At 44.6% G+C, this 22126-nt stretch overlaps 1 protein-coding gene across 1 annotated transcript; it reads right to left on the bottom strand.

The window, feature by feature from the left end:
- Positions 1–455: 455 nt before the first annotated feature.
- On the bottom strand, positions 456–21809 carry EIF4EBP2 (eukaryotic translation initiation factor 4E binding protein 2). Its single transcript, XM_081004807.1, has 3 exons — positions 21384–21809; positions 11183–11359; positions 456–8946 (listed from the first exon to the last, which is right to left on the bottom strand). The coding sequence occupies exons 1-3, from the start codon at positions 21532–21534 to the stop codon at positions 8915–8917; spliced, it is 360 nt and encodes a 119-aa protein (XP_080860933.1). The 5' UTR covers positions 21535–21809; the 3' UTR covers positions 456–8914.
- Positions 21810–22126: the final 317 nt, after the last annotated feature.

Genomic DNA, 22126 nt, shown 5'->3' with positions numbered 1-22126 from the left:
GATGTCTTTGTTTTGGTGAAGAGGGATGGACTTCCTCCTAAAACAAGATCTAAATGTTCTGATCCAGATTTAGGTTCACAAGAAAATATCCAAGAAAATACAAGCCATTGATTACTGGTATTCTTCTCCCATCTGTTGGGAAAAAAACAGGTTCTCAAAGTGAATGGCCTATTGCATTATTCAGTACTACCAGTTGTAACATAATAGTTAAAGGTAACGCCAGCCTATCTAGCAAGGACTTTGTGATGATCAACAAAATGATGGATGTTGAAGGTCTCTTGGTAATTATTATATGCTATATAATAATTCACTACAAATCCAATTATTGTCCATTATTCTGTATTTCTATCGAGTTTTATTTCTTCAAGGAGAAATGCGCTCAGCTCTGGCTTTTGCTATCCTCAACCCCATGTTTTCTTACTGATTCAATATGGAAAAACACGCAACACTGCAGCTTGATATAATCAAGATCTTTATTGATCTCATGGTAACAGCAACCATTGGTGAGAGTGTTTTCCCTAAACACCTGTTTCAGTAAAAACCAGATTTGTACAGAAGTAGCCCACGGATTGTTCAGACGACTTCTGTTTTCTTTTAAACCAGGATTACATTTAGACAAAGACAGAATATGGAGGGTGAGGAAGGACGTGTTCAGTAAATAGGAAGGAGACAGGTATAACCAATTAAAAAAAAAAAATGTGTCAGAGACATTCAGTAATTTTATTGGCAGCAGCCTCCACCCTTTTCCCGAGGAGGCCACAAAAACCCAGAAAACAAGCTGCCCCACAAATGTTAATAATTCTTCTCCTGTCTAAGGTGAAGAAAGGCACACTGGATTACCATCCTGCAGAGATGCAGATTGACATGAGAGAGGGAGATTGCAAGAGGAGGAAGGGAAGTCCTGTTGTGTTCTTGATGTAAACACAGACCAAGATGCTGATGAAATCTTCCACATCTTATTTGACTCGCACACATACTTTTTATACCTGGTTCCTGCTGCATTTGCATTTTGGGATCAAGATAAATTATCCTTGGATGTTGTAAAGCTGGTTTTGTGAAATATGTGCTCTGCTAAACCAGATATTCCCTATGATCAGCCCTAAGTAAAATTTCTCCCTGCATTAAAAGCATCAACACAGTTCATTATTTCTCTAAAAATTCATATATATATCTATATATATATTTATATATATTTGTGTGTGTGTATAAGCATCCACCCACATACATATACATATTTAATTTCTGCACTCACCCTTTCTCCACACAATAGATTTATAATTTTCCACAGTTACCCAATTTTGCTGATGACTATCAAAAGCCAATCTTTCAACCTCTCAAGCTTTCTGTGCAGCATAATGTCAGGATGAAGGAGACAAAAAGAAGAAGAGAAGAAGAAGAGTTTGGATTTGATATCCCGCCTTTCACTCCCTTTAAGGAGTCTCAAAGCGGCTAACATTCTCCTTTCCCTTCCTCCCCCACAACAAACACTCTGTGAGGTGAGTGGGGCTGAGAGACTTCAGAGAAGTGTGACTAGCCCAAGATCACCCAGCAGCTGCATGTGGAGGAACAGGGAATCAAACCCGGTTCACCAGATTACAAGTCTACCGCTCTTAACCACTACACCACACTGGCTCTGAAAAGAAAAGAAAAGAAAAGAAAAGAAAAGAAAAGAAAAGAAAAGAAAAGAAAAAGGCAAGCAGATCAATGCCACACAGAATGTGCATAAGGAGCAGCTAATTTCTGTAAATCCATTTTATGAACTGTTGCGATCAAGTTTATGTCGCAGGGGCATAAACAAAGTTTACTTCTTAAAATGCCTATCAAGGTTTCCTATACGAACTCTTTTACCATTATGAACAATTACGGAAATGCAGAAGGGACTATTCTCCCAGCCCAAGGAGAGAAAGAAAAATTGAGTTAAAACTCATTGCTACATCAATCAGCCAAGTACATTTAGAGAGAAATAAAATTAGCACAAATGAAAAAAAAAAAAGGAGTGAAACATCTCTTCATCTTTGACGCCAAAATATCCCAACTAGAAAACTACTCCAGAATGTTTTAGCACAGTCCTGAGACCCAAAGTGAAATACTGAATATAATCAATGGCTAACTATACTAGTGGAAATAAAACAATCTACTGAAATTTCAAGGACAGTATCATCAATGGTTGAGAGGCACCAGAAATTGCAAAGAGAAGTATCAGAGCTACAATCGCAGCAGGAACCCAAGGCTGACATTAGAATGTCACTCCCCGGTGTGAAATTGGTGCTGGTTGCTTGTTGGGATCTAGGACAAGAAATGGCCTACTGATGTGAAATCTCAAACCTTCCATGGGTCTCTTAAGGAAACTAGCAGTGCCTTAGTTGATTTACAATGGTAAATCCCACCGGCAACTTACATCCTATGTACACAACCAAATACCATAGAATGTGACTCTTAAAGTAATAGTGACTGTGATTTTTAATTGGGGTCTGGAAACATTTTTCATTGGTGGAAATACTTGTACAACTTGATACAACGCTGTGCTAGTGATCTTTGGTGACAGCACGAAGAACTCCACCACCGATTTGGCCAACTTTTCCAAATGTGGTTTCTGTTCAAAGTCAATAAACACAGAACAGATTCCAAGGCCACATTTAAGCATCCATTATGTTGCTGTTAGTTCAGTACTCTAAAGGTGTTACTAATACAACAGAAGTAAGTCACAGTAGAAGTTAAGTACTTGAGTATCTTCAATTCTAGTCTATGTCACAAAAACTGGTGATATGTATGAGTCGGTGAGCTACCTATCAAGATACTTATCATGGGGGAAATTAAGCAAAAGTGTAACTACATATTCCTGATAAGACTCCTGATTCCAGACCGTCACAATCATCCCCCTTTAAAATGAAATACTGACTCGGTTCCCAATCTTTCTACTCCACTCGACTCATCTGCACCAAACCCTTGGTTGCGAGAGCCAGCTGTGGTTCCCAAATACAAAGGTGTAGGAATGAAAGGCTTACTAAAGTGACAATTCTTGAGGGCTGTAAGGGTTCTTACAGGCATCGCAAGCCCAAATGTCCAATTTTAGCCAAGGGCCAACAAAAGTGCTCTTTGAAAACCTGGGATCTGACTTGTTATTGCAACAAGAAACTCACGATGCAAGATTTAATGTAGAAACAAGGACAGCCAGGTGTTGGAGCTTGAATACTCTTGTATAGGTAAGGAAGGGCGTTGGAAACATAAGGCATAGTAGAGGCTCAGGCCTCCTGGCACGTTTTCCTTTCAGCGGCAGTTATGTCAGAAAGCTGGAAGTCTAGAAGCCAAGTTGAAGCAGAAAACTGCCTACTCCAACCACAGGTTTCAGCCAATGTATGAACTACATTTACCATTTCTTTTTGCATGGTGTTTTGTACATGTTCTCGGTTATCTCAGAATGAAGGCACACCCAAAACGCATGTTATCTAGCTATTTCTGGCAACATGCCCCAAAATCATATACCACTGTGCCATGTCATTGGGTTTCTTTTTCAGTGGTGGTTCCCCCTGCCCCACATCAGATGTCTCTTCATAACATCGCAATGTTTGAAGCCACAATTTGCTTCCTTACTACACTAGGCGATAAGGGCAGCTATATTCCTTCTTCCAGGGTAGCCTCATAATTCCCAATATTCCAATACTGTATTAGCTAGTGGCCCTAATGTACTTTAATCAAAGGCATAGTAAGAAGTATCCTACAATTTCAGCACTAATGGGGGTGGGGGGGGGAATGTTTGCAAGTGGGGTAAGCAAGAGATACGGTTCATGCTACAACTCTCTTTGGCTTTTTGCACACAATGTCTGGGCTCAGACACAACTGTGATGTCCCTTTACTGCAAGATTGCCTGGCCATCCAGTTTGGGAGGCAAAGCACATTTCTGGCCTCCAGAACAGCCACAGAATACAGACATTGGCCATCCCTGACTCATCACTTACTGGTGTGAATAAAGACAAGCTAATACAGACTGATCAATAAGGCTGTCAAGTGATTAAATAAATCTTAGCTGATGGTTAAGTTTTAGTCAGGTAACTAATTAAAACTGCATGTATTTGCATATACAATAGCTTTAAAAAAAACCCCATACCAAATAAAGGGTAACATTGCCTTAAAAGATATATTACCCATTTTCTCTCACAAATGGAGGGGCGGCTCTAAAATGGGTGTTTTCACTGCAATTTGTAGAAGTACTTGTATTAAAGTTTATTTTTTCAATCTACTGTTCCTTTTTTCTGCTGACCAAAATGTTTGATAGACTAAATATTGCAGCCCTGGTAATCTAAAATGACTGGTATAGATCAGAGTTGTCACAGCAGCACTTGGGAGTCTCAGCCAGCCAAAGATGCTTTTAAAAAGCAAGATAAAATGAAATCTAAACACCCACCATATAGCTTTGGTGGTGACATTGTGAGGAAGACACAATATAAGAAATTGCAGTTTTGAGTTTGTGGGGGTAAAAATGCTAACTTGCTGTTGGGGTTTTTTGTTTGTTAACTTTTTACTCACTCAGCCATCAAGTAGAAATCTTTCAAGTAACATCATTACAGCATAAAAGCCAGCAGCAAACATAATTTTAAGTGACTGCCGAGGGTTAAACACCATTCCTCAGTGCAGTTGCAAAAAACTGCACTGTTGTTGTTGTTTTTAAAAAAGTGCAACTTTCCATCTTAGTATCTTGGAATCAGGATTAATAGTAATGGGAAAGGGCATGTTCGGAGTGCCTGTGTGTTCTGTCGTCTTAAAATGGCAAGCCACTGAATATGTATTTGTGATTGTTCAGTCAACACAACTTATAACCTGATGGGGAATCGGTTTGATCTCTTGCATAAACCGGAGCACCACTTGGAAGCACAGGATGCAGCAAGAAGACTATACAGAGAACTGCAATTGCACAGGCGTTTAAAGGAATCTCCCCCCTCCTTCAAACTAGACAGCCAGAACTATAAAGGCTGCTGTGTAGGCTTAGTGTTCAGTTGGCTCGGCTCAGCACTGCTGTATGCTAGAGAAGTGATGGGCGCAGCTGGCAGCCCAGGGCCCTTTCATATAGCTCCCCCAATCCTTATGCTGTGTTACCTCAGCCCTTTTCTTCAGCATGGAGCAGTCACAGGCAAAGGGCTTTCTGCCATCTCCCCAGAAAGAGTTCTCTCCTTGGGCAGCTTGGCTACTCACTCCCCTGGGCAGGCCAAGACACAGGCAAAAAGGGACTGGGCAACTGAAATGCACAAGGGGGATAAACCTCCGGCATAGCCTCTGCAGAGGAAAGGCACCAAGGAGCCCTTAGCCCATTCAACTCTCAGAGCAACTGTTGCTGGCCCTTCAACCATTGTTCCATCAAAATGATGCTCTCTTAAAAACTAAGTTGTTCGCCATAGAGAAATAATCCAGGAGATGCTATCAACCTTTCTTCTTTCATGGCCACGACTGAATCACCTGGCTGGGTATTAAAATAAATGTAAGATTTATTGGTTTCTTTGTGGCACTCATGCCCGGGGTTGGTTTTTTGGGGGGAGTGCCTTACAAATATCTACCAATTTATCCTCATAACAACACTGTGAGCTAGGAGTCTATTGTCCCCATCTTAACAAGTGGGGAACTGAGGCACAAAGAGACTTGCCTGGAGACATGCTGGAAACTTGCTGCAGAACAAGAAAGAGAAATGTGATCACCTACACTGAACTATTCAAATAGCCTTTCTTTCCTTATCTTTGTCCAAAAGATCACAGAGGCAACAGCAGCAGCAGCAGCAGCAGCAACAACTAAACTGATTGTGACACATAGAAAGCCCTGATGCATTTCATGCTAAGAGATATACTTTCTGTTATGAGGTGGAAGCAATGGTACTACCAAATGTCTTTCGTAGTATGTAACCCCTTGGAGATTTGGGAGAGTGTGCAAGTTTGAAGCCATTCCTTTAGTCCAAGAGAGTTTCTGAAAAATACTATTAGAAAAGTGGCTGTCAGCAACACCTGAAGTACAGCCCTTCTCCTCCTCTTCCTCCATCTCACCAATTAAGAGCGCATTCCTAACAATGTCAACCCTGAAGTCCTACTGAATTCAACAGGGCTTACTCCCAGGTAAATGGGGTTACGACTGCAGCCTAAATTGGCTTAGGTCATAGACAAATCCGAGTTCCACTACAGTCAGCACTGCAGAGCAAACGGTCTCTGTTCTGCCTCATCAACAGAAAAGCCGACGAGGTTCCAGAAACAACTGCTGGCAATTATGCAAGAGGAAGGATGGAAATTCAACTGTGCCCTGACTCTGGGCTGGACTTAATAGTGCACTTCAGAACTACCCTGACCAAAAACAAAGCAAAATCAGGAAGTTTTGCAACGCGGCTAAAGAGCATCCCCTCTGCTTATCACAGCTTAGTTCACTTTTGCACCACCACCACTTTTAAGGGGCAGTGTTGCCTTCTCCAGAAACATTGCAAGCAGAGCCTATTCCTGAGAGATCAACAGTTACAAAGCAATTTTGCTCCTATATTCACATTTTAGTGCAGGCAAAAAAGAAAAAAAAAAGTTACTAAACCCTCCCTTTTAAATCACAAGAAAAGATCTTTGCCAATTTATAGAAGAGATGTTGGGGCAGAATTCTATTCCAAGGGATGAGTTCATGTGTTGGAAGTTATCTCTGTTACCAATGCCTATTCATTTGTGTTCAGCTTAACTCCCAGGACCGATTCAGAAGTTACAAGTATAGCGTGGCTGCCACTTTCCCTGAGGCTGGGATACCGTGCTACAGCTACCAAGCTACAACCGAATGAAATCCTTTGGGGGAAATTGCCACATCACACTGTGACATCCACTGTGGACCATACGATCCATTCATGCCATTTGCAAACACTACCAGAGCAGGATGAGATCCTGCCCCAGGAAAAAGAGGCCGCCACGGCATACTGATACCCAGTGCTTTTTTTCTTTAAAAAAATGTTTAGGGGTACTCTCATTTTCCTACTCATATTGAAATACTGCCCCTCAATGAGGCCAAACTTAGATTCACAAAATGTTTAGGGGTATGCGTTCACCTGCGTCGTTGTCCCCCCAGAAAAAAAGCACTGATGATACCATATGAACTGCTGCGACCATCAACCGCTTAGTACCTGGGAGAAGGCTGACATCTAAGCAAAGGAACTTTAGCAGCTGTCTTCTTGAACACGCTTTTTGTGTGTTCCAAGCCCGACTTACTTCCAAGTAAACATGCACAGGAATGTGATGTAAATCAACCTACCAGCTGTGCATATTAATAAAAATTGTTTGCAGGGAGGGAAACCTAACATACCTGGCATATGATGCCCGCCATGTTTCATAAGCAGCATCATATTCAAAACATTCGTTCCTGTTATGTCTCTTCGGCTGCCTGCACGTAGGTTCTGCTAGGTACTCACACTAAAAATAGTCAGATTAAAAAAGGTTTGTTTTACTCGAGAAAATTGGTTTTAATGGATCGATCTAGCCAATTAAACGTGACAAAATATTGCAGCCTTAGGGAGATGCATTTTTACACAGTTCAAGTTATCAGCTAGCACCGCAACCAAGGCATGAACTCATCCACTCTCACAAAGCAGCCTGACTGCCTTATAATTCCCACGATGAGTGGGCTCCCTGCCTTTCAAGCCCAGGCAAGCAGTTCACCCATAAGAATCGAATGAAGTGAGGCCATCAGCAACTAAAGGGTACCTTGCTCACCCAGCTGATTTAGTAATGTGTGAACTCAGGAAATGTGCAAGAAGATGGGTGAACAGGATCACAGTTGGGTGGTTTTGCTCCAATAGGCTTACTAACTTTTTGATTGCCCGCCACCCCAAGTCACACATCACGAAATCAGAATGGCATATTCGAACAGCCCAGTAAATAAATCTTAGGGTGTCCCAAGCTTATGCAAGAGCACTAGACTCTTGCGAAGCCTATTCTAGTCAAGCACAGCCAGGGTGTTTCAATGAATCCTTTTGGCACAATAGTAGACTTGGAAAGAATCCGGTAGATGTTAACAGCAGCAAAAATGGGAAGAGTAGACTTGAAGACAAACAGTCCAGAGGACCATCAAGTATGGTATTAAGTCAGAACGAAATGTGGTTCTCCTTTAACACTGATGGGTTCAAATTAGGAAGCTGAAGAGAGAAGGGTTGTTTTTTTGAAATGGGGAGTTTCTAGCAGGCACTAGGAGGAAATATGCATGATTTGAGTGGTGGCTCTTTCTAGGTTTCCCACCTGTTCTTCGGAACAGGATGGGAACTTATAATTTGGAAAGGCGTCACAGCAAAGCCCTTGTACAAGACAGAACCCCACCAAGTGCCGAGATATACTAATTAGTAAGGAGATACGGAAGAATCCGAGTGAGTGCACTGCACACACAAATGAAAGATACACAGAAACAGGTTACCAAATGGGATTAAATTGACAGCAGTTAAGGGAGAGGAGAACAACGGCAGTGTTGTGTCCCTTCAAGCATATATCCACCCCTTCCGTGGCCCCTTTTTGTGGTGTTGTTGTGGTTTGCAATAATTATCCAAATGCTGATGGAAGCCAAGTTCTCGCGTGTGCATGATTTGAGAAGTTGTCTCTAAAGTGCGAGAAGCCAAGGGACACTCCTTAGCTCTATAAATTTATCATGGGTTTCCATTCAGTCACAAACCAGGGATATGAAAGGGTTAAAAACAAAAAGTGGGGGGGGAGAGCAAAGGAGGAGGGGTGAAGCATTGCATGGCTAATGGGAATCGAGGGGAGTGGGGTAAATAGTCCTCTTATCCTTTGGCACTTCAAAAGCTGAAGTGAAGATTCCAGTGGAAAACAGCTTCTTCTTCTTCCATCCTTCAGTTGTTGATCCTGTTGGCCAAATCAGATGTGCACAGGTGATCAGGAGTTGCTGTCTCCCCATGGTTGCCCCTCATGGAAGATCAGATGTCCATCTCAAACTGAGCATCATCACCTGGTTGAAGGACAAGAGGACGCAAGTCAGTATGGGGTGGGTTGAGGAAGCATCACACATGTACAGTTTTAAGTGTCCTCCTAAGAGGCACGGTGAGTTTCCCTGTCAGCCCTCCATGACATTTGAGGCAGGCCTCATTAATACATATAGGAGACAGGGGTGTGTGCTGTTCAGATTGTCGTTGTGGGGTGCACACGCGTGCACGAGTGCCTTAAAAAATAAAACAAAATTCCTTCAAAGTAGGAAAACAGCACAGCAGAAAGGATTGGTCTGGAATCGTTTCCAGATAGAGTATGCAGCTGCTGGTGTTTATATATGCATGTATAAAATTCATAATGTGGAGCAAAACTCCACATTTTGTCACTTTTATTTACACACACAGAGAGAAAGAGAGAGAGAGAATTTAAAAAATACAAAAAAACCAACAATCCATACAAGTCTGTATATACTTTTTGTATACTGAAGTGGTACAATTTATTCTACATCTGCAAGATTGTGCTACTTCATTCTAATGAAGCGATGAGGAAAATGTGGCCCTGTGGACGTTTCTGGACCACAACTAACCACTGGCCATGCTGGCAGAGGCTGATGGGAGTTGTAGTCCATCAACGTATAGTAGGTCTAAAATTGCCTTAACTTTACAAGGCTTTTCTCCCAGGGATGGGGAATACTATTTATTTTAGTTCATTCATTGCAAAAAAGAAAAAAGCGTATCACTTACATTCTTTTATTCTCCCCCCCCCCCCCTTGCTTGAAATAACGTGTGTTTCTCTTTTGTGATTGGTGGTCAAACCCTCCTTTTTTATTTTTATTTTTTATCTTGGCTCCAATTTCCATCCCATGAACCCTAGCCACCATAGCCAATGATCATGGATGATGAAAGTTGTAGTCCAACAACTTCAGGAGGGCTGCAGTTTGACAATCCCTTTTCCAGGCGCCAAGTGAAGACCTTTCTATTTCCCAAGACTAGTCAGCCAAGTTGCTTTTTATTCTTTGTTTCTGCTGTCCTATTTTTAGATGTCTGCTGTTTACCAGTTTGTTTGATCTAATTTTGTGTAAATTATTGTTATCATCACTGAAGCAGGGGGCATAACTTTAAGTATATACTGTACTTTTCCGTGTATAAGACAACTTTTTTTTCATGTAAGAATCATGCTTAAAATGGGGGTTGTCTTATACATGGGTAGTGTATAGGGTGGGCGTTAGATTGGTTGCTGCCGTGGCTGTCAGCAACTATTGTGCGTGTTTCTGGTTGATATGTCAATGGGTGCTGTTGATTGACTGATGTTGCGGCAAGTGTGCAGACAATTGGTAGCTTCTGCCGGTGAGGGGACAGACAAGAGGTGGGAAAAAAGCTCAACAACTCTGTGCTATCTCCTCCCATTTTCTGAAACTGGGTCCCCCAAAATAGGGGGCGTCTTATACACGGGAAAATACGGTATACAGTACATACGTATAGCATGCTCTAGATGTATGTTTCTGGAGTGAACTTGATCACTATCTTCCTGATGATCATATGCCTGTACATCACAAAATCTACACATTTATTCCCCTATTTAAACACAAATACCAATAACTCATGTTTGGGACCAGTCAAATCATATATTAAAATGCATGCCAGATGCCACTGGCCTCATTTTCCCCACTATAGGTTTGCTGTCCAACTCCCATTTAGTCTAAATATATGCTTGCAGCCAATAGTCCTAATGGATGGCTTGAAATCTAGCTCTCCTAATGGATATTTCATGCTCCAGATAGTCTATGTGAGCAAGTTATGTTATCAAAACCACACGGGTGTGGGGAGGTGGAGATCGTGTCAGGAAGTGGGGATTGTGTGACCTACAACCTCATACGTCTGGACTTGAATTTTCACCACACCATCCAAAATCCAAGACAACCTTCAGGTAATTCACCAGTGTTAAATAGTTATGACAGAACAGGAGGCAGTTTCCTGTTTGTCAATCAACTTATGCTTTTACAGAGTTTTTAATAGCCTATGGGCGATAATTCATCATACGAGCAACCCACACAAGATCAGTGCAACAGTTCACTGAGTCTGCGCTCCATACGCAGAGGCTCCTTAAAGACAAAGAAAAGCACTATATCCCACAACTTTGAAATAAAAAGATATATGCTGCACTGAGGAAAGAAATGACATGATTTTGAAGCAAAACTTTACGAAACCCTAAAAGTCGATCATGGAAAAGTTATACAACAAAATGTGCCATGCTCTTACCAATTATAGGCTTCCCGTCATGATTGTTCAGATTGTTTACTTCCACTTTGGAATCCTCAGTCATTGTACCAGGGCTGGTAACTCCTGGGATATTTGGAAGGTGGCAAGGAGGAGTCTGAGCCATGGGAGAATTCCGGCGATCTAACAGAAACTTGCGGTCATAGATGATTCGGGTACCTGGGGGCGGAGGAAGAAGATAATTGGCCTATCAGAATCATTTTCCAATAGATGAGGTTACAAACAATACCCATATAATAACTCAAGTAAGGCCCAAGTCTTTATATACCATAGATTCCTGCATATTAGGCAACTGGGTGTATAAGACGACCCCCCAAATTGGCATCTGCCAATTTGGGGGGTCGACTTATACGCCCAGTCTTATACGCGACAGCTTCGCTGGGCAGCGGGCTCCGCGCCGGGAGGAAGCTGCCCGGTGAAGCTGCCCAGCGATGCTAAGCCGGCTTGGCATCGCTGGGCAGCTTCCTCCTGGTGCGGAGCCTGCCGCCCACTGTCGCTGCCCAGTGAACCCATACCCGGCGTATAAGACGACCCCTGACTTTTTAGAGGATTTTCCAGGGTTAAAAAGTCGTCTATGGTAAGCTCATCAGTTTGCTAATTAATTTGCTGCAAATAATAAACTTATTTACAAGGGCATAAATCCCAATGAATAGGGCTGCCATACATCCAGAATTGACGTCGGGGTGAGGGGATTTCCGAAAGGTAGTGCTTTGTTCTAGATCTTAGGCATTTCAATCGAAAAATCATGTTTATTGTAAAACAACTCGGGGGTTCATCTAAAGAAAGCTCAACAACTTTCGGGCTAGCCTAGTTTTTACTTTTTGAAATATGGGAACCCTACCATTGAACGAACTAGGGCTTAAATCTGAGTGGACAGACTCAGAACTGTACTGCAAGTAGAATCAATAGACTGCCATTTTCACGCTGAGTGGGTATGGCTCTTTATTTTCTTTTTAAAGAAACAGCATTCACTGACTATTATGCATGGATGTCAATTTCCTAGGAGAGATGAAAACCAGTTTTCTCATCTATATATTCTAAAGATGGCACATCTGACTACACGTGTAGCATGTAGCTATAGATGGGGACCCCTCATGCTGCTTCCCTGCAGTCCTGTTAAAGGTGCATGTGGCTTTCACATCAGTTCAACAGGAAGGGATGCTGGGAGGCAATGTGCCTTGGAATACCAGGTGCCGAGGGCAACACAACAGGGGAAGAGACTTGCTTTAATGCCCTGCCTGTGGTTTCTTGATAGTTTCAGACATCGACCACTGAGAGAAACAGCATGCTGGACTCAATAGACTTTGGTCTCAAATCCAGCAGGGTTCATGTTCTAATCTGAGATGCCTGGCTAGCTTAGTTAGTTAGAGCATGGTGCTGATAGCACAAAGGTCGCAGGTTCGATCCCCAAATAGGACAGCAGAATATTACTGCATTGCAGGCAGTTGGACTAGATGATCCTCAGGGTCCCTTCCAACTCTACAATTCTATGAATACAAGGAGAAAACAGAGAAGTTTGTGTCTCTGACCAGGGTTTGAAATTAGCAGGGTGCCAGACGCATTTTGCTCCATTTGTGAGCAATTCAAAAAGTCTAGCTGCTACTTTTTGCATCTGGTTGACACTCAAAGATAGATAATATACTAAGGAGTTTAACAATAAAGAGTCGAGTGTTTTGAAAACCGAAGTATGGTACCAATATTTTCATTGTAAACACCAAATTAAACATGCATTAACCATGTCTGCTAAAAATGTGATAATAACAATGTGTCATGTGAATTACGTATTAATTCATGCTTATCAAAAGAATACATAGTGCTGCCGACATCCCCCCTCCCCCAAAGTGGCGACCAAACATTCTGTTTTGGCGCCCACAACCCAGGTCCCGGAAGCCATTTGGCTCCTAGCTTTTCTATCCCAGTTTCTAACACTGTCTCTGACAACATGTCACATAACAACAAAACTCTGGTGACTGTATATTTACAGGAAATGCTCGTGGCCAACCAAACAAGCTGTTCTTCTCTGTCACCACAGAGCTCCTTTCGGAAGGCAATATTATGAACTCTGCTTCATTTCACAGTAAGAGCAGAGCTGTAATCTGAACAGCAGTGCTGTATAGTTTAAACAGCAGTTATCTGGTTGTTTGGTTTGGATGAAACCCTAGAGGCACCAGTCTGGAATTAATTCCATCTCTGTATGCAAAAGGGAGAAAAGTGAGGCAAGGCTGAACACTTCAGAAACAGGAGGAGACTTTTAAAAACTTAACAGGGAGGCAGGGAAGCACATGGAACACACTTCTATTCCAAACCCACCCACTCTCCATATCTGGTCACACTTCTTAAATCCCATCTTCATCATTTGGCTAAATTCCTGTGATCTGACCATCCCTCCCATTAGGGTTGCTTTGTTTTTGTGGAGCTATACACCTGAGCCTCCAGTTTCCTTTTGCAGTCAGTAAACAAAATGGCTTGAGTGGCTGCAGAAGTACTACAAACAACCAAACTGTGTCTTTTACTGTGGCTTGGGCCCAACACAGGTAAGCAACTGCTTCCTCCCTTACGATGAATCATGCTCCACTAAGATTAGGAGAGTGAAACCCTTATAACAGCACCGTTTGTGCACATTCCTAGGATGCAGAGGTAATACAGAAACTGAACAACCCAGGCTTGTAAACAACCACTCGGCCAAATCAGCTGTGAAAGGTAAGCAGTATTTCTAAAGGAACAGCAAAGGAAACTTTTGTAAACTAGACAAAAATTGTTCCTCGCACTGCCAACCTTTCCTTCAGGCCACAAATGCTACAAAAGTGACTAAAGGTGGGTATTTAAAAGGTACACAGGATCAAGGCTTGAGGGATAGCAACTTTTGCAGACCTATTTACAAGATTAAAATAACATGCACAAAATCCTAGCAGCTTTTTAAGAGGAGAAAATACTGGAAACGTGTAAGTCGTTTCAGTTTAAGAACCTAGAAAGAAGGCACTTGAGGTTTCCAGCAACCACCTGTTGCTGTCGACATTTAGCACATTCCCAGGAACCTATTCTCTCTGCTTGGTAGCCTTTTTTCTGCAGCTCTCCCATTTTTTTTACTCTGCAGTATTTATTCTAAAACCAGCTTACAATAAATCAGAACCCAAAACTCCCCATTTCTGCAAGAGGAAAAGCACAGCAAGTATAAAGAATTACAAGAAAAATTATGCAATTTATACATTTTGTTCCAGTTGCTGGACTTGAGCTCAGAGGTTTCTCTGCTGAAGAAGGAGTAAAGGTAAAGGTAAAGGGACCCCTGACCACTAGGTCCAGTCGTGGCCGACTCTGGGGTTGCGGCGCTCATCTCACTTTATTGGCTGAGGGAGCCAGGTCGTGTGGCCAGCATGACTAAGCCGCTTCTGACGAACCAGAGCAGTGCACAGAAACGCCGTTTACCTTCCCGCCGGAGCGGTACCTATTTATCTACTTGCACTTTGACATGCTTTCGAACTGTTAGGTTTGCAGGAGCAGGGACTAAGCAACGGGAGCTCACCCCGTTGAGGGGATTCGAACAGCCAACCTTCTGATTGGCAAGTCCTAGGCTCTGTGGTTTAACCCACAGCGCCACCCGCGTCCCTTGAAGAAGGAATAGGGGCAGGCAAAAGCATGGCCAGGAGATATACCGTATTTTTCGCCCTATAGGATGCACTTTTTCCCCTCCAAAAATGAAGGGGAAATCTGTGTGCATCCTATGGGGCGAATACAGGCTTTCGCTGAAGCTTGGAGAGCGAGAGGGGTCAGTGCGCACCGACCCCTCTCGCTCTCCAGGCTTCAGGAAGCTATCAGCAAGCCTGGGGAGCCCGCGGGAGTTCCTGCAGGGCTCCCCATGCTGCGGATAGCAGCCTGCCACCCGGTGCGCGAGATGCCCTGAAGCAGAGCGCCCCGCGCTTCGGGCAGACATTGGCCAGCCCCACAAGCTCGGGGGACAGCGGGGAGGCGCAGCGCCGCCATCCCGCTGTTCCCCGACCTGGTTTTGGGGGGGAAATAAAGGGGAAAATTTTCCTTTATTTCCCCCCCCAAAAATTAGGTGCGTCCTATGGGACAGAGCGTCCTATGGGACGAAAAATACGGTATCAGCCTTCCAGTAACTTCCATGAAGATGTCTATTCTGTTGCCGAAAGGTATTCCCTTCCAAAGTTGCTAGCTGAGCTAACTCAGTCTTGCAATCCAACACTTCGATCACATTTATCTTGGAAAAGGTACCACTGAGTTCAAGTAGTAGCTTAACATCTGCATAACAATCATCATTATATGTGAAGGCACTGCAAGTGATGGAATTTAGACGCATAACTTGTCCAAAAAGTCTACTGGAAGGAGAAGGGCCAGCTAATAGGCTGTGGGTTCTGTTATGTTCTCTGCGACAGCAATACAACCAACAGATGCTGCGGTTGACACTGAGGAACGAGGGCGAGTTTCATAATCATTTTTCTGGTCATTAACCTCATTAAAATACAGATACAAAAAGGAAAGTAAGCAAAGGCATTTGAAACTAAGAGGTGCAAGCTGAGGGTTAGAAGCACGTATTAGAATAGCTGATCACTTGGAAATACTATTGAAAAAGAAGCTGTTAAATTCTACCCATAAATGAACTGAAGTTCATAAACTCCCCCTCCCCCAGTGTGGTGGCTTTATGAAACTCAAACTTGATATACACAGTATGTGTAAACTGTAGCTTTGAATAAGTAAAATAAAGTACAGGGGTAAAATACCCTACCCCACTATGGTCCAAGATAAGCAATAATACTGGGAGAGAGATGAACAACTCGTTTGCAATGCTGCATTGCAATGTAAGGGTTTTCCTAGCCAAATCTGCCAGCTCACTTATTCCACCATCCCAAACCGAGATCCCAAAAAAGCAGCATAATGCAATTTTGCCCCCGTTTTCATTGTTCATTTCAAATGTCTCACCCATGGGCGGGCTACTTGGCAACAAAAATACTTTGTATCCTGTACCAAAAGAAAAGCCCCTCTTCGTGTTTGAACAACAGAACAAACACAAGACTACAAGCTCAGGGGAACTGAGGTCAACAAGAACCATTCTGATACTGTAGCCTACCTCTCACCCCAAACGTGCACACAAAGTTTATTTTTATGTGCTAGATTATCAGTTTATCTCTGCGCCTGAACAGTCTCGGAACTCTGGGCCCTTGATCTTGACCGCCTCAAGCAACGCAGCAGTCTGAAACTAAGAAGTATTTGCACACGTATCTTGTGTTTTGCAGCTTTAATCCAGAGGGAATAATGAGCCTGAAGACTACTTTCTCCCTTGAACTTGAAAACAGGGTGGTGAGGCCTATTGTCACTGAGCAAGGATTGCCTGTAGTGATTATAAATTAAAGGTCTTCTTAGCAGCTATATATGGGGAATAGGGGAGAGAAGAAACTACAGTGGTACCTCGGGTTAAGTACTTAATTCGTTCCGGAGATCCGTACTTAACCTGAAACTGTTCTTAACCTGAAGCACCACTTTAGCTAATGGGGCCTCCTGCTGCTGCCGCACCGCCGGAGCACGATTTCTGTTCTCATCCTGAAGCAAAGTTCTTAACCTGAAGCACTATTTCTGGGTTAGCGGAGTCTGTAACCTGAAGCATATGTAACCCGAGGTACCACTGTACTGGCACAAGGAACAGACATTGCCTCTCCAAAGCACAAAGCTAGAAATGCTATTGGAAAACCCTAATGGTTTATATTGATTTTTTTATTATAATTGTGATTATCTAGTGGCAATATTCTTCAGTTCTTGGAAAATAAGCAGGCAACTTGCCTGAATTGGGGGGGGGGGGGGAGACACATACACTGTGGGTTCGAAGTTTTCAGCCCACAAGGCTCCTAAGAGGCCTGCTGAGAGGTTGCTTTTCAAGGCAGGTTTCAGCAGAAGTGTTAATACTTGAACATTCATGTCTCTTTGCTCCTGGAACCCATCTAATCCTCACCCACCCACCCCCGTTGTTGACCTGGGCAACGTTCCAGTGTCCATGGCAGGTAGTAAGGCACACTCAGTGCTTTCAAATGAAACAAAACAAATTCAGAATGAGCATGGAATTTGTCTTCTAACAAAACAGAAGAAACTCTGTATAAGCTGGGGAACCAATCCAAATGTTGCTAAATTTCTGTGTTTTTTGCCCCTTCTCAGTTCCTCATGACTGCTGGCACTCCTAAGAAGCAAGCTGATACTTTGTCCTTCTAAGTTCCTTCTCCTTTACACATCTACAGCTACACTCAGGAGTAATATTCAGTTTCTGATGCTTGCTATTTTGCTCCAATTCCTGGAACAGTAGAAGTGGCCTAGCAAAACAAGGCCCCCGGGTTCCAAGAATGAAAATATGAATGTTTGGAGATCGTAGAATCATAGTATCATGCACCTAACATTGTTTTCAAAACCAAATTGCAGTCAGGCCAGCTTGATCTGCAGGCTCTGTCCTTTTTCATGATTATTTCAGTGTAGGAATGACCTAGGCAGATTCAGTAAGATGGGGGTAGGTAAACCAGTTTAGCATGGCTTACCTTAAAAAAAAAAAAGGAAGGAAAGAACCCCTTTGTCCAGTAAAGAATTTTAAAATGATAAAGCAAGATATTGTATTTGTATGGATTTCTTACGTCTTTATGGACAAGTGATCCCAAGTATGCACTTTTACTCAAGAATGCAAGTTATCTTGCTGGAACAGAGCAAGGAAAACCTAGCCCAATTTTTCTTACAGAAATCCTCCAAACCAACACTAGAATCTAGTGCAGCCTTACCCAACTCAGTAGGCTCCAGATGTTTTGAACTACAACTCCCATCAACCCCAGCCAGGTATGATGGGAGTTGTGGTTCAGCAACATCTAGAGGGACAGAAGTTCCCCAAACCTGTTTTAGAGAACAGTCATGTTATATATGATCTCCCTTGATCTGCATGAGCTCTAAGTGTGCACAAATAAAATCTTACCATTATAACTGAATTAATCACTGGAGGACATTTTGTTCCAAGTGTAGAATATTAAAGGCTATTTTAGGGAAGTGTATGAACGTGTCACTGATTTTAATTAGTTAAATCCCCAATCACAGCAAATTTGGATCAAAACAGAATAAAATAATTGCAACCTGAAACTTTCTATGCCAGGGATGGGAAACCTCAGGTCAGGAGCGCAGATGCAGCCCCCTACGCCTCTCTACTTAGCTTCTGGGGCTCTCCTCATAGCAACCCCCACTTGGCACCCTCATTTTTGCCTTACAGGAATGTGCCCTTGAGTTCTGATAATGCTTCTTGCTTGCCTGGAGCAACAATTTGTGGGGGGAGGATGAGTGCATGTTGAAACTAGTACAGTGGTAAAATTTACAATATTTGCTCCACCCACTTTCACCTCTGGCCTTGCCAACCAGAGGAATGTGGCTTCTAGAAGGCTGCTGTGAAGGGGGTTGAGATGAGGTTCCCACCACTATTATATGCATAACACCCCTTCTTATTACCTTCATTCAGCAGGCAGCCTTCGCAGACACACAGGACAGCAAATTACCATGTGTCAAAGAAACAGATGAGTACTGCCCAAAATCACGAGTAATTTGGAATGATTAGATTAAAAGAGGAAAAGCAGAATACACAGGAAGCAATGAGTTCATGAGAGAAATCTACTATTGAAAAAAGGAAAGCTGCAACTCCTTAAGAAGGCCTTCTGAAGGCTCACAGGTAGCCCCGTTCCAAAGAGGCACAATTTTAGCTGCATGCAAAGGTAAAATTAAGCACCTTTTTTAAACCTACAAGCCTGCCAGGACTCACCAAAGTGGGTAGCAGGAAAGGCTGCAATTCTGTGTTATAAATTGGTGGCAAAAGCCCATGGGGTTCCAGGCACTCTCCCAGGGTCTGTGTTCCTTTGGAGAATTGAGACATAATGGGCTGTTGTAGCTTTAAGATGGTTTATTCACCTTCATTCTGCATGGAGGGAGTACAGATCTCACTGCACAGTCATTTCAAGAGAGGCTTGTTCACCAGAGAAGTGCAGTCCTGGAGTGCAAGACATCTCTCCCTGTCAGCTTTGCAGCCAGTCTGCCCAAAGATGGATTCCAGTCTCTCTTCCTCCTTCTCCTTCCCAGAACCCCTTGCTACCAAGACTCCCTTTTCCTGACATCCCAAACACAGTTACCCTGGCAACCTTCCAAACCCCTGTCTCTGTTCACACCTCAGGGCAAGGGGGAGAAGGACAGTTGTCTTGCATTGCTAATGGCCCTCAATGGTTTCTTAATGGCCCTAGATTGGCCAGGTAGTTTTGCATAGACTAGCCCAGGAATTCCTCTGCAGTTTCCGTTTCTCCCTTCACATCCCGAATCATCAAAATCCTACCATTTATCAATTTCTAGGGTTTAGGGGGCCCACAATCTATAATGCCTATGTATGCACAAATCAAAGTAGCATGTGTGCATGACATGAATAGCAGCCAAAGGCAGGCATGAAGGATAAATTGGGAAGAGAACAATGGTATGGATTTGGCACAGTGTCACCATTTAGTTTATGAAGAACATTTTGACACCTTAAACTTTAAGGCTTAAGGACTTGAAAGATTTATTGTGTCACCTGCTTTTGAGGTCCAGATCCAACTTTGTTAGCTGCAATGATTCTAATGCCATGAAAGCCACATGCCACCATAATTTGCAATTCAGCATTTCAAGCATATATAATGAAAAGAAAGGTGGACAAAGCTGCTAATGCCTGCCTTTTTAAGTGGCTGGAAACTAAACTAAGCTTCAGGACAAGTCCTAATGTCTAGGCTACAGAGAAGCAGCAGGTTCCAAGCCCTAGACATTGTTTTCGTCTTGTCTTTCAGAAAGAAACAGCTCAGAATGCAGGACCTACTTCCACATTTTTCAGCAATGAGCTTTGGGCTGTGAACCAGGAAAAGGGCAATGCCTACCCAGCTAGGGGTGGGGGGAGGGGAGTGAGAGAAACCCTGCTCTGTTCTGTACATAATCTCAAACCAACTCTCAACCAGTAAAATGAGGAATCTTGCTTGCCTTGCCTTCATACCTTCGTTCTGCCAGTACAGTATTCAATGCATGTAAAACGCCACAGAATACAGCATTTGTAAATTATTCAGGGTGGAGCAAAGGAGTTTATTTTACCATAGGGCCACGCAGGAGTGGCAGAGACCCTTTATGCCTCTCAAAACATACAAGATCGCAAGGGGCTCTGGCGCCCGAACCTTTTAAATTTTAAAACAAAGTCATTCAGGAAAGCAGCAGCAGGCTGAATTCCCAGGGACAGGCCTGAACAGAGGAGGCTTGTGCAAAACGTGGCTGGCACAATCCGTATCCCCGGTAGCTCTGCAAAAGGGTTATCCTTTCTTTTGGTCCGGATCCCTCGATCTCTCCCTGTCTTGGGAGGCTGGCCGACCCCTCGGCGGAGCCGGCGCTCCGTCTCCCTGCAGGGGCTGCAGCTGTCGGAGAAATCCCCCGCCCGCCTCGGCGCTCCTCCCCTGCTATTGTGCAACCGTCACGGGCTTTTTCCTCGAGGCTCCTGGGCCTTGTTTACAAATAACTCGCCGCCAGCAGCCCCGCGCACCGGGAGCGCGGCCTAGCTAGACCCGGGTCGGCCCAGGAAAGCGGCAAGGCAAACTAACGACGGGAAGAGGGGCGGGGAGACAGGGAGAGAGGGAAGAGCCTCCCCGTAGCTCTGGGGGCAAACTCCCCCTTCCCCACCATGCTTTGTACACCAAAGCAGCTTCCCCTTTCGAGCAACGAGGGGGAAAGAGAACCACCTCGCCGCCATGCGTCGGGGCGCGCGCCAACACGCGTCTTTCTTGCGGGCGCCCTGCAGACCCGGGCAGAGCAAGGCCCACCGAAGGGGGCTTCCAGCATATGGCCTGGAGACTCAGCGACTTAGCTTCCCAACTTCCTCCTCAATCTTATTAAGGGTGGGGGGGAGAGAGAGAAAATTACACGCCCACCCCGCCGCTACATTTATGATTGACGGCCTCGCCTCTGGAGGCCTCGTCCCCCTTTTTAAAGCCTGGCTGGACATGCTCGCTGGCGCCCCTGCGACGTCTCCTTTTCTTCCTCCACCCCGACCTATAGGGCGCCCGCGCCCCCTTTTGCAATGCCCGCGAGCAAATGCACAACAGACAGCTCTCGGCAAGGCCCGTGTGCATCAAGATGATGAGGCTGATTATTAATACTGCTCTGATGTTACCTCCGGGCGTGGTGGAGAACAGCGTCCCCCCGGGCGTGGTGCAATAGTCATGAGGTAGCTGCGAGGAGTCGTTGATGAGCACCGTCCGGGTGGGAATGGCGCGGCTCTGGCTGTGCTGGTGGCCGCCGCCGCCGCCGCCGGAGGAGGACATCTCCCTTGCTTCTATTGTCCCGGGCTGCGGGGAGGAAGAGACGCGAAGGGGCTGCAAAGGGAAGCGGAGGAGGAGGAAGGGGGCGGCGGTGGAGCAAATGCACACAAACACACACACGGAAGGAAAGCGGGAGGAGGAGGTGGTGGGGGCGGCGGCGCTGCTGCGCTTCCTCCGCGGACGAGGCTCGCTCCGGCTGCGGGGCGCTTCTTGTCCTCCGTCCACCGCCTCCACCGCCACCTTCTCCCTCGGCCTCCGCCAGCAGCAGGAAACGAGGGGGCCGCCAGGGGAGGCGGGGACACGCGGCGGAGGAGGAGTGGCCGGGTGGGAGGGCCGGGCTGGCTGTTGCTGCTGCTTCAGGCAGGAGCGGCGTGTCAGGGGACGCAGCGGTTGCTTGGGCGTGCAAAAAAGCCTTAGCGGGCTTTCCTCCCGTGTAAACACAACGTCTGGCGTCGGAGCGAGAGGGCCGGGCTCCGCTCAGGCTGTTTTCTTCGCCTCCCAGGCCGCGCCGGGGGCAGGAAGGCGAAGCTGGCCTCGTGCTCTGGAGCCACGGGCAAGCCCTGCTGGAACGAGGATCTGCGATTGCTTCTGTTAT

The sequence above is a fragment of the Podarcis pityusensis genome (genome assembly GCF_964106645.2).
Source record: "Podarcis pityusensis genome assembly, chromosome: 5".
Classification (NCBI taxonomy): domain Eukaryota; kingdom Metazoa; phylum Chordata; class Lepidosauria; order Squamata; family Lacertidae; genus Podarcis; species Podarcis pityusensis.
Note: the sequence above shows the minus strand (reverse complement) of the source record. Positions and strands in the feature narration are given on the sequence as shown.